Source organism: Saimiri boliviensis, chromosome 1, assembly GCF_048565385.1.
Source record: "Saimiri boliviensis isolate mSaiBol1 chromosome 1, mSaiBol1.pri, whole genome shotgun sequence".
Lineage (NCBI taxonomy): Eukaryota > Metazoa > Chordata > Mammalia > Primates > Cebidae > Saimiri > Saimiri boliviensis.
In genome coordinates this window covers 228,447,860-228,460,493 of record NC_133449.1, presented here as the reverse complement: position 1 = coordinate 228,460,493, position 12,634 = coordinate 228,447,860, and the positions used below count along the sequence as shown (strand labels likewise).

The 12,634-nt window shown below is 37.7% G+C and overlaps 1 protein-coding gene across 4 annotated transcripts in view; it reads left to right on the top strand.

Annotated features, from left to right (window-relative positions):
* The window catches only part of MSH3 (mutS homolog 3), a 265,070-nt gene that overhangs the window by 142,956 nt on the left and 109,480 nt on the right, over positions 1 to 12,634 (top strand). For all 4 annotated transcript variants that reach the window (XM_074384262.1, XM_074384265.1, XM_074384261.1 and 1 more), the window contains one exon: positions 5,773 to 5,905. In XM_074384262.1, coding sequence (XP_074240363.1) covers positions 5,773 to 5,905 — 133 coding nt within the window. The remainder of the gene's footprint in view (positions 1 to 5,772; positions 5,906 to 12,634) is intronic.

The window sequence follows — 12,634 nt, the reverse complement described above, 5'->3', positions numbered from 1 at the left end:
AAGGCTCAGGTTTGTGTCTAAAGTGATAATGAGGAATAACAGTCAGAAAATTTGTCTGTTTAATATTTTAAAGAGAGTGAATCGTACTTTTTTGGCAAAATGTTGCCTTTTTGGAACAGGGATGATAAAAATCTTTTAAAGCTTAATGTATGATTTACTCTTTGCAGCAATGTAAATATTCAAAGTATCTCTTTTAGGATATAATTGTATAAACCAAGTAATGCTTCTTCATGATCTGTACAGCTTCGAGCATGATATTTGTGGATGGCATAGGGCAGTAGTATCCAATCTTTTGGCTTCCGTGGGCCATGTTAGAAGAAGAATTGTCTTGGACCGCACATAAAATACATTCACGTTAATGATAGCTGATGAGTTTTTAAAAAATTAGAAAAGAATTTCATAATGTTTTAAGAAGGTTTTCGAATTTGCGTTGGGCTGCATTCATTCAAAGCCATCCTGGGCTGCTTGTAGCCTACAGGCTGCGAGTTGAACAAGCTTGGCATAGGGCATCTCATTACCCAGCGTATTCATTTGTTTCCCTCCTTTGTCTAGCCACAACTGTTCATTTTACCTCAATATTTCTTAACACTGCATGTTTCTCTCCATTCCTGTATTCTCTGTACAATGTCAGGCCTTCAGTGTTGCTTCCCTGGATTTTTGAAATAGCTTTCCCTCTGGTATTCCTGCCACTGTTCTTAGGCGCATCCAAACTATTAGCCTTGGATCCCACTCCTGTGGTTACATTTTCAAACCGTCACCCTCCATTTTCCACTTATCTTTTATAGACAATAGCTAATCTTTTACTCAGTAGCCACCCCCAGGAAATCCTCCCTGATCTTAAAACTGCATTTGTTTGTGAGATGCTCCTGGCTTGTGTTCCCATTGTACTTAGATCATAACCCAGTTATAATCTTACTACATTGTTATTATTAATGCTTTTTAAAAAGTTTTACTGTTCATCAATAGAGTACAAATTCTTTTAGACTAGCAAAGCTCTCTTGTTAACAATTATATCCCTAATGTCTACCACTTTGTACAGTTAGTACTTTGTAAGCACTCAGTAATTGTTCATTGAATGTAAGAATGAAGGGTGTATGTGAAAGGTGAAGTTAGATAAATCTAATGATGCTTAGATCCTAGAAAGGGCCTGTGGTTCGTATTTCCGAGACAAAGTTATTTAGGCAGTTTGTTTAGCCATTTCACGTGACGAGTGTGTCAATGTGTAAATTTAGTTTACTTGTTTTGTGTCATTGTCTTTAAAGCCAAACTTTTCAATAAAACCAAACCAAACAAAAAATACACCCCCAGCAGTTTGTATTTCAGCTCCCCACCCCCACCAGATAACTTTTTAAAAAATATTTTATGTTTGTGGGTACAGAGTAAGTATGTATATTAAGGGTATGTGAGAGATTTTGATGCAGGCATACAATATATAACAATCACATCAGACTAGTAAATGGGATATCCATCACCTCAAGCATTTATCATTTCTTTGTGTTACAAATGTTCCCATTATACTCTTTTAGTTACTTTTAAATGTACAATAAATTGTTGGCTGTAGTCACGCTGTTGAACTCCCAAATACTAGATCTTATTCAGTATATCTAACTGTACAAAATAACCTTAAGTTTGAATTGTAGTGATATTTTCACAGTAGCAACCAGTGGGTACTGACTCCACCACTGACAGTAGCTATAGGTCACACTCATTGTTTCTGAGTGACAGCCACACACAGTAGATACTCATGTTCCCACCTCGTTCATCTTCAAATGTGAAGAACTCCAGTGACATTCACATTTAGTCCTTGGATCTTTGGTAGTAAAGATGAATCTTTGTCATCCCCAGGACCTTGTCTTTTTGTTTGTTTGGTATATGGAATGAAATGACTCAAGTGCCTTTCTTCAGTTATTTAAGTTGTATAGTATTGTAAGATCAACCATAGAATACTATTGGCCATCTTGGAATAGTATCTTTATCATCATCTAGTTGATGATGCTTCTTCTAGGTTTGTTTCCTGTTGCTTTCACCCCATCACTGTTATTAATTGCACTAAAATAATAATTCTCTATTCTGTGCCCTGACATACTGTTTTATTACAATTATTTGGAAGGTCTTGTTACTGCACATTAAAGAATAATTCTACCATATGTGAATTATTTAAAATTTAAAAACATAGTCATTCTTACTCATTTCCATTCTGGTCTTTGTATAGGAGATAAAGATGGAATTATAGCTAACCCAGTGATGAGAAATTGGTGGTGAACAGTGTCATATTCCTTTCACTCTCTCCCTGCCCATTTAGACCTCCATAATTATTAATAGTTACAATGTGCTTTCACAATGCAACCTACTGTCCAGTCTCAGCACAGGGAGTACTTCAGATCATTACTACTTGTCAGGTTTAGTACTCAAGATCCCAGTACTAGCTTTCCTTGTATAATTCCCACTTGTTGTCCACTTTGCACAAAATACCTGTTTACATATATGTGCCCTGAGGTATGTCTACACATAGTTATTTCTGAGCTCATATTTTGGGTGCTATTTATTCCTCTTCCATGCTGTTCTTTGTGGTGTCTACTAAACAACATTTGTAATGATGTGGTAACAGTTAACATTTCTGAGTGGTTGTCATGATGTATCAGGTACTGTGTTAAGTGCCTGATGTGTATTATTTCATGGAATTCTTGTACTGACATCAAGAGTTGGGGCCCATTGTTCTCATTTTATAGATGGAGAAACTAGGGCAAGGCTAAATAATTGGTAAATGGCAGAGCCTGGGTTTCAATCAAGGCCACCTGACTTCTGAGCCCAAATTGTTAACCTCTGACGTAGTCCTTACAGAAAGTTGGGTTAAAACCAAACTGATTGATAGTGAAAATGCTGCTTTTGCCTGTGTTGACACTAGGCTAGAATAACCCCTCCATTCGAAATCAACTTGGCATAACCTTTCAAGTCTCTAAGAAATTTATAGTTTTTTATCTATTAAAAAAACATTTCTAGTAGACTGCATAAATATGACTTAGATTTTTATTAAACTCTTTTGCTTGTATCTTTCTGTATCTCAGCAAACCTTTAATTTTTGAGACAGTAGCTATGTGTGTAGGCTGTCTTATACGTTCACAGATGGCATTATTTTATCAGTCCTCAAACCATCTGTAGCATCAACTTAGTCTATTTCAATTGGTGTCATCTTTCATTTATGCAGGAGTGAGTTATTAAAGTAAAACTTTATATTTGTGTAGCATTTTGGGCAAATGTTAGAGTAAAACATTGGTTTATTTTATCACAACAATCCTTTGCAAAGAAAATTAGTTTTTCCAGCTCATCTTGATTTATTTTATATGTAGTCTTCAGAATGAAATTGAATTGAATAACTGTTTACTGAGCACAAATTTTTATCCTGAAATGTAGGGATAAGAAATGACTCCTGTCCTCACTGAATTTACAGTCTTACAGGAAAAACAGTGAAGTAGTAAATTCCAATTGAAGAAGAAATACAATTATGATTACCATTATGAGAAAAGACGGTAGCATGGGAAATGCTGGTAAAGGGATTAAGTCTGGTCTAGTGAGTCTGTAAAGGCCTTTCAGAGGAAGAGTGGGTATGAGTTCACCAAACGAAGTGTAGCTGATGGATAGTAGGGAAGAAGAAAAGAATCTTCTAGGCAAAGTGAGCAGCAAATGAGAAAGCCTCCATGTCAGAGAGCTTGAAGTAACTAAGTCATTGAAAGATATGCAGTCTGACTGGAACTTAAGAGTAGGAGGAAGAGAGTGATACATGTCTTAAGGGAGACCCGAGAGCTAAACAGGCATCAGTTGTTTTGTAAGACAATTAAAGATTCTGGATTTGAACCGAAGATGAATGGCAAGTCACGGATGAGCTTAAAGCAGAGGTGTGACATGAACAGATTTGGGCTTTAGGAAAACCACTTGGGCTGCAGTGTGGAGAATGAATTGGAAAAAGGGACAGAAGTCGGGAGGAAAGTTAGGAGGCTGTTTCCATATGATTTTGACTCCGACTATAGTAGTGGCAGGAGAGGTAGATAGAGGTAGATGGATTACAGAGGCCACCCTGCTGAGAATGGAAGAGCCAGCCTTTGTGTGTACAAAGTTCTGTCTTGTTCTCCTGCGTCATACTAACGAATGGTCTTTCTGCATACAAGAGTATGAGCCAGAGAAAAATGGAACAAAAAGGAGGCCTGAAGTTAGTATAGAAGCTCTGTATTATGAAAATGCATGATCTCAAAGGTAGTTACAAGGATAATAAAGACAAAAGCACTCAATTAATTGGAAAGTCCTCAGTTTAATTGTAATCTAGGCAGGATCCTGATCTCAGATTTGCTCTTCATATTCTGTGTGTGATGCCAACAGAATTTTGAGAGACAGTCCTGTTTATTCAGTGGTTAATGACTCCTTTCCCCGCACCAAACATCAGTTCATTCTTTCATCCACTTCCTTATTTATTCATTCATTGATTTACAAACACTTCAAATCCTTACTGAGAGCCTACTACTCACCAGACATGTTTACTTATCTTAGTTTTTAATGCTACATATGGCCTTTATACTTAGTGTGGGCCTTTGACGTTTATAGGTATTTCATGGACCACATCTCATTTAGGATACATTTAGTCCATCAGGGTTCCATTTTAAGTTGGCTCATCACTTAAGGTGTAGCCATTGGGAAAATCCTGCAACCCTGATCTCATACATATCTGAATGTCATATTCTCTGCACTGTCTGTTGCTACTCCTCAATCCTTGGTCAGGATCAGTATGTCTAATTCCATTTCATTCAAACAGTTGATCAGTTTAGCCATCACCACCACCACTAAGTAGTCTTGTTGGTCATTGTTGAGCTATTGTATTAGCCAAGGTATTGCAAGCTATCAGCAAACAAACAAATTCTCCATCTAAGTGGTTTAAATACATTAGAAGTTTATTTCTTGCTAATCTAAGTTCAATTGGTAGCAGATAGGGGAAAGGTGGATTTTTAGCTCCTACTGTGGGCTCAGGCTGATGGAGTCACCATGAGGCTCACAAGCTTGCCTAGCTGGCAAAGGGAGTTAGGCGAATGTGAAAGCTTATTCAGGAAGTTTTTATGGGTTAGGACTAGAGGTGGCTTACTTCATTCCCACCCATGCTTCAGAACTCGGGTACATGGCTATACTTAACTGCAGGGAAGACTGGGAAATGTCTGTGTGTTTGCCTGGTGAGCCTGTCTTTGTCAAACCCAGCTGGTGAATTTCCTTTTACAATACCAGCTCTGATTCAAGATAATAATAAGAGGCATTGAAGAACCAGATATATTGTAGGACTTTTTCCTTAGTTCACCTAAAGACAGCGGAGTTGAGGGAAGATGGTCCTTGTCACACAGCCATTTAAAATTAGGCGTGCAGACAGTTTGAAGGAGGAGAAAAATGGAATTTATTGGGCAAAAAGGAATAAAAAAGGAAACAGTGACTCTCTGCCAAGACAGAGCGAGAATCCTACCAGTACGCTTCCCGCTTCAGACTCTAATCCCAGGTTCCATTCAGGGGGAGGAAGGGGCAGGCTCCTCCCTGTTGCCAAAGGCATGAGCTTCTATGGCCCCACCCCTTTGGAGTTTTGCCAGGGAGCCCTTCCCACCTGACAGTCTCAATATGAAGGCGTTCCCTTTGTGCCTAGTAAGTGGCTATGTCACAGTCCTGGGCATTAGAGTGGGAAATGGTGGGAAATGTCTACATTCTGAATTCCTAACGTATCTGATAATTGCTATTACTCTTTTCTCACAGGGAAATAAATGCCCGACTTGATGCTGTATCTGAAGTCCTCCATTCAGAATCTAGCGTGTTTGGTCAGATAGAAAATCATCTACATAAATTGCCCGACATAGAGAGAGGACTCTGTAGCATTTATCACAAAAAAGTAAGTGTGATAGAAATCTTTTAAAGCTGACAGTGTTCTTCAGCTAGAGGACGCTTCATATTAAAGGAAAACTTCGGAGAGCTCTATTATTGTTTTATTTTGTAAAATCTTACAAATAGCATGCGAGAGTGGCTGAATCGTCAGAAATTTTAATAGTACAAATTAGAGTTATTCCAGTTTTTCCATTCTAAAAAATAAAGTTTTCTCACATGTATTAACTACAGCAACACAGAGACCCTTCTGTTACAATACAGGATATTCTCCTGTATTATATTTTTATAATGAAAGTATAGACTGTTATCAAAATAGGAAATTTATGTAGAATTGTTATTTTAGAAAAGAAATACCTTATCTCTTTTGATGTTAGAACAACTTATTATTTGACTTAAACTAAGGAAAAATCTGCTGGTATAACATCTGTTGTGGTAATTAGTATGCAAACAAGCTTGGATAGTGAAGGTCAGTGCTTAAGCTTTACAGTTTGAGTCATAGCAAAAACGAGTCATTTTCCACTGTTAGGGAAATAATTTAGGTTATCTTCAAAATATGCCTAAAATTAAAAAAAATTATTAATATTTTTAAATGATAAAAAACACTAGAAACTCTTACATACCTTATACTGTTTGTTCCTTGTCAAAACTTTATGACATTGAGAAATTACTATTTTTATTACCTTCTTAGTAATGAGAAATTATATCTAATGCTATATATGTGTGTGTGTATATATATAATATATATGAAATACATGTAATGTATATGGTCAGGCACTGTGCCTCATGCCTGTAATGCCAGCACTTTTGGAGGCCAAGGCAGGTGGATTACCTGAGGTCAGGACTTCAAGACCAACCTGGCCAACATAGTGAAACCCCATCTCTACTAAAAATACAAAAAATTAGCTGGGTGTGGTGGTGGGCAACTGTAATCCCAGCTACTCTGGGGTCTGAGGAAGGAGAATCACTTGAACCCAGGAGGCGGAGGTTGCAGTGAGCCGAGATCACGCCATTACACTCCAGCTTGGGTGACAGACAAAACTTGTCTCAAAAAAATATGTATATATTGCTGGGCACGGTGGCTCGTGCCTGTAGTCCCAGCACTTTGGGAGTCTGAGGCAGGTGGATCACGAGGTCAAGAGATCGAGACCATCCTGGCCAACATAGTGAAACCCCGTCTCTACTAAAAATACAAAAATTAGCTGGGCATGGTGGCGCACACCTGTAGTCCCAGCTCCTTGGGAGGCTGAGGCCGGAGAATTGTTTGAATCCAGGAGGCAGAGGTTGCAGGAGCCAAGATCGCCCCATCGCACTCCAGCCTGGCGAAGGAGCAAGACTCTGTCTCAAAAAAAAAAAAAAGTATATATTGCTGCAACCACTTGAATTACCTTGGCTAATATGATGATGCTGAGAGGCTTAGTAATTTGCTAGTAACAGAATCTGTATATAGACCAAGGATTCTTGACTGTGTTTTCAGTGGCTGTGTCTTTTGGATACTGTTGTGTTTGATGTAGTTATCTTCACTGGCATTTTTTTTTTCCCGTTGCCACTTTTCAAAGGCAACTTTTATTTTTCCTTCAAATGTAACTCCTTGCTGATTTAATACTTTTACTGTAGAACAGTTTTCATGTGTCTAAATTTTATTTTATCTTTTTATTTTATTTTATTGAGATGAAGTTTCACTCTTGTCACCCAGGCTGGATTGTAGTGGCACAGTCTTGGTTCACTGCAGCCTCCACCTCACAGGTTCAAGCGATTCTTCTGTCTCAGCTTCCCAAGTAGCTGGAATTCCAGGCACCTGCCACTACACCTGGCTAGTTTTCATATTTTTAGTAGAGATGGGGTTTCACCATGTTGGCCAGGCTGGTCTTGAACTCCTGACCTCAGGTAATCTGCCCGTCTTGACTTCCCAAAGTGCTAAGATTACAGGTGTGGGCCACCACCCTCAGCCTATATGCCTAAATTTTAGTTGTGACCAATTTTTTATTAGTGTTTCCATTTTTTTCGGTCCCTTTTTCCCCCGCTACAGAATTTTACTAGCATGATAAATACTGCTTCTAAGAATACTTGAGGTGCCCAAGACTACTTATGTAACTGTTTTACATGCTTCAGCTAAATTTGAAAACAGTGCACAAGCCAGAATTGGGAATATTCATCCTGGGAAGAAAGATGTATGAGTTGGTTATGGGGTCAAGGGAGCCTATTGCATCATTATTGGGTACACCATGTTGTTTTGCTGGCAATAGCAGAAGCTGTGCTTATAGTCACAAGTTTTAGAGTAGACCTTTTTGAAGTTGCATAGTGGGTGCCAAACCATTTGTTGTTTTGTATCCTTGGTTTGGAGCCTAAAAATTGGTGCATATTAACTTTCTTTAAACAGCAGATCTCCAGGCACTTTGCCTTCATTGTTTGAAAGGATTCACTGACAGATGTCAGAGATTTTTGTTTTCCTTAAGAGAAAACAGAAGCGAAGCTGAAAATCTCTCAATGTCTGCTCAAACGCACTAAGTCAAAGTGTCCATGGCATCAAGATGGCAGCATCAGTCCATGGGGCTATGATGTTTGTATTGCATAGGGTTTGTGTATTTATAAAAGTTTCAAAACTCTACTAAAGTCAGAATCTAATTCATTTAAAAAGTGACCAGTATGCAGTGCAAGAATGACTTATTTTGGAATTTCAAAATTTATTTTACTAAGGGAACTTATGATTCACTTGGAAGCCATTCCTTGTTGCTGTTTTAGTGTTTTGTTTACACAAGAATGTGCCTAAAGAGTAGATTGAAGGGTGAAGAGTAAAAATGATCTGGTAACAAACCAACTTCAGGAAAGCTGAATGCTTTAAACCAATGTTGTATAGATAAGTTGGCTGACTCTAGGAATGCATCATCAAACATATGTCTGTCCTTTATCATTAGATTACTGTAAATAAGCTTCTACTCTGTACACCACATAGTGAGTGATGTCCTGGGTACAGATTGTGCCAATTATGTGAAATTCATAAAATGAGAAGGAACGCTGGATGTTGTTGGAAGTGGTCAGCATAGGCTGTATGCTTATGTGGAAAGTGTCCTGGAATATGTACCAATAGATGTTTTATGGTGATAGTGCTAGAGGATCTCAAGTGAGCTGATTCTGACATGAAGTAAACATTTCTTCTTCTTTTTTTTTTTTTGAGACAGGATCTTACTGTGTTGCCCGGGTCCAGTCTCCTGAGTAACTGGGACAATAGGTGTGTGCCACCATGCCCAGCTAGTTTATTATTATTATTATTATTATTATTATTATTATTATTATTTGTAGAGATAAGGCCTGGCCATGTTGCCCTGGCTGTCTCCAACTTCCGTGCTCAAGAGATCCTCCTGCCTTGGCCTCCCAGTGTGCTGGGATTACTGGCGTGAGCCACCATGCCTAGCCTAAAATAAGCATTTCTTTTGATGGCAAAACATCAAATTCAAATCTTGTAAATAGTGCTAGTCACAGAACTATTTGCTCAAGAACTATTTTGTAAGAAAGTGTTAAGTAACTATCAAGGTTGGTGAATACATTTAAAGGATAATCGCACTTAGCAAATGTTGAGGAGAGTGTGTTCAGAATTTTCTAGGTGAGAATCACTTTTAGCCAGGCAAGAATTAGCCCAAAGCTGCATTTTCATTGTGGCACTTAGGCTGGGGTCCTTCCCATCCTGTGTCCTGTAAGGCCCTGCCTCCACACTTGTGAGTATGCTCAAGCTCTCCCAGTGAGATAGCTGCTGCCAGAAGAAGGGCTGAACTCTGGAGAGTGAGTCCAGGAGCAGCCATTTACCCATCCTCAGCTTTCTTAAAGCTTCTGAGTTCTTTTGCTTAAGAAACTTGAGAACAACTTGCTACCTCCAGCTTTCAATGTGATTGTAAAGCACTACTGGTTTTCACCCTGCTTCTGTTGCCGACTTTACATTGTATCTCAGCTTGTAAAATTAATCCTTTTCTTGGGATTACAATAATTACAAGAGGATAATATTCAAAATTATATTGAAAATATTTATGTTTAGTCCTTTGCTTTTTGTTAAAAGGTATCATTAATTGACTAGTGGCCAGAAAGCTTCCAGGGTTCACATTTATGTACACAGTCCAGCTTCCTGTATGGGATGGGAAGGAGGTTTTTCTGGAGAAAAGTTGCCTTACGATACACTTAGAACTCAACATTTGCTCAGTTGGACCTAGCTTCTTATTTTTTTGTATGGTTTATTTAACCCTTTGTGGTTGATAGTTACCTTTTTGAATATGTTTCTAGCCTTAATCTGTTTCATCTATACTACTTATTATGTGCCTTATTACTTTACTCTTAAATTGTTTTCTCATCTCAAGACATTTCTTTTCAGCCAATATTGTGTCCGTTTTATATTCTTGAATTGTCTTCCAGAGCCTTCTGACTTGATCCATTATGGACTGGTTGTCCTCATATCTGTTGTGCAGTACTATCTTAGATTCCCTTTACTTCTTTTGAGTTGAATTTTTTGTCTTCTACATTCTATGTCTTCCTCTTAGTTTATTCCTTCATTTTGGTGGAGTATATCCTCTGGAACCTTTCTGAGGAAACATGTTGGAAGTAAATCTTTTAAAACATTCATGTCTCGAAGTGTTTTTTTTTTTTTAAATTGTTGTTACTACCTTCACATTTGATTGCTAGTTTGGATGGGTATAAAATTCTAAGTTTTAGCCGACTTTATTATCTTTACTACCTCTTCTGTTGATTTTTTCATTTCTACTGTTATACTTTAATTTCCAAGAATTTTTGTTTTCTCGTTCTCCAAAGGTTTTTTCTTTTTAAAAGTAGCATCTTGTTTCATGGTTGTAATATCTTCTGTTTCATGGAAGATATTAATATGTTTAGAAGTTCTCTAGCAGGGCACAATCTGAACTGATAAACAAGTCTTTTTGGATTCTTGATGTAAACTGTGTTTCAGTTTTCCTTAAGGACAGTTTAAAACTCAGGTACCTTGAGTCTTTTAAGTCAATTTCTATTTATCTGTTTACTTTATAGCTTCTAACATATTGTTGCTGTTGTCATCTTTTCTAGTGTGGTTTTATGCCTTTGAAAATAGTCTCTTGAGGCTGGGCGCAGTGGCTCAAGCCTGTAATCCCAGCACTTTGGGAGGCCGAGGCGAGTGGATCACGAGGTCAAGAGATCAAGACCATCCTGGTCAACATGGTGAAACCCCGTCTCTACTAAAAATACAAAAAAATTAGCTGGGCATGGTGGCGCGTGCCTGTAATCCCAGCTACTCAGGAGGCTGAGGCAGGAGAATTGCCTGAACCCAGGAGGCAGAGGTTGCGGTGAGCCGAGATCGCACCATTGCACTCCAGCCTGGGTAACAAGAGTGAAACTCCATCTCAAAAAAAATAAAATAAAATAATCTCTTAACTGTCGTTTCAAGATGGAGAGAAATTAGATGCATGTGTTTAACCGACTCTGCTTATCAGAAGCTACAATGTAAAAATTATTTATGTTCATGTTAAAAAAAAAGAAAAAAAATACTATAGTAGTATGCAAGGGTATAAAATAACAGGTAAAAAGTTTCCCTCTGCCACTCTTTCATACCTGATACCCAGAGGTAACCAAAGTAAGTCACATATGTTAGCTCCTAAAATATTTATTGATATTTATATTTTTTATTTATATTGAATAATGCATCTCATTTAAAAAATCACAAAGTGGGCCGGGCGCAGTGGCTCACGCCTGTAATCCCAGCACTTTGGGAGGCTGAGGCGGGTGGATCACGAGGTCAAGAGATCGAGACCATCCTGGTCAACATGGTGAAACCCCGTCTCTACTAAAAATACAAAAAATTAGCTGGGCATGGTGGTGCGTGCCTGTAATCCCAGCTACTCAGGAGGCTGAGGCAGGAGAATTGCCTGAACCCAGGAGGCGGAGGTTGTGGTGAGCCGAGATCACGCCATTGCACTCCAGCCAGGGTAACAAGAGCGAAATTCCATCTCAAAAAAAATAAAAAATAAAAAATAAAAAATCACAAAGTGTTACCATGTAAATACATAAAAATATATACATATATGGTATATGATGTAAACATACTGTGTATATTCATTATATGTTGAAATTACAGAGTTCTGTGCTGGTACAAACAGATCTTAATTATTTTAGCTTTTTCATAGTATTACATTGCATGAGTTTTTTCTAATAAGATCCCAATTGATGGATATTTATTTCTTATTCATCTTTTTAGTATAAGCAGTGCTGCTATGAATATTCAGACACATACTTTTCACTATTTGTTAAAGCCTGTTTTTAGATAAATTATTTAAAGTGATGCTTATTCAAAGAGTTATATGCATTTTTTAATTATGAAGACATGCCAGTTGTTTCTCAAAAGGATTAGTCCTCTGCTAATAGTATATAAAAGTCTTTTTTTTTTTTTTTGCATCCTGTTACGTGGTTATTGTGAAGCTTTTAAATCTTTGATATTCTGATAAGTGACAAATGTTATCCTGTATTTTTAATTTGCTTGTCTTTAGTTATATATGAAGATAATCATGTACCTACTGGCTATTCTCTTTCTGTGAGCTGCACATTCAGTTCGTTTAGCCATTGTTCTTTGGATTATTCATCTTTTTCATGTCAATTTGTAAGAGCCCATTATATTTGGGAGAATTTTGCTCTGTGTCTGTTATGTCTTACAGATATTATTATTCACATTTTTTTTAGCTTGTCTAACATATTTTTGCCATATGGTTTATGTATTTTA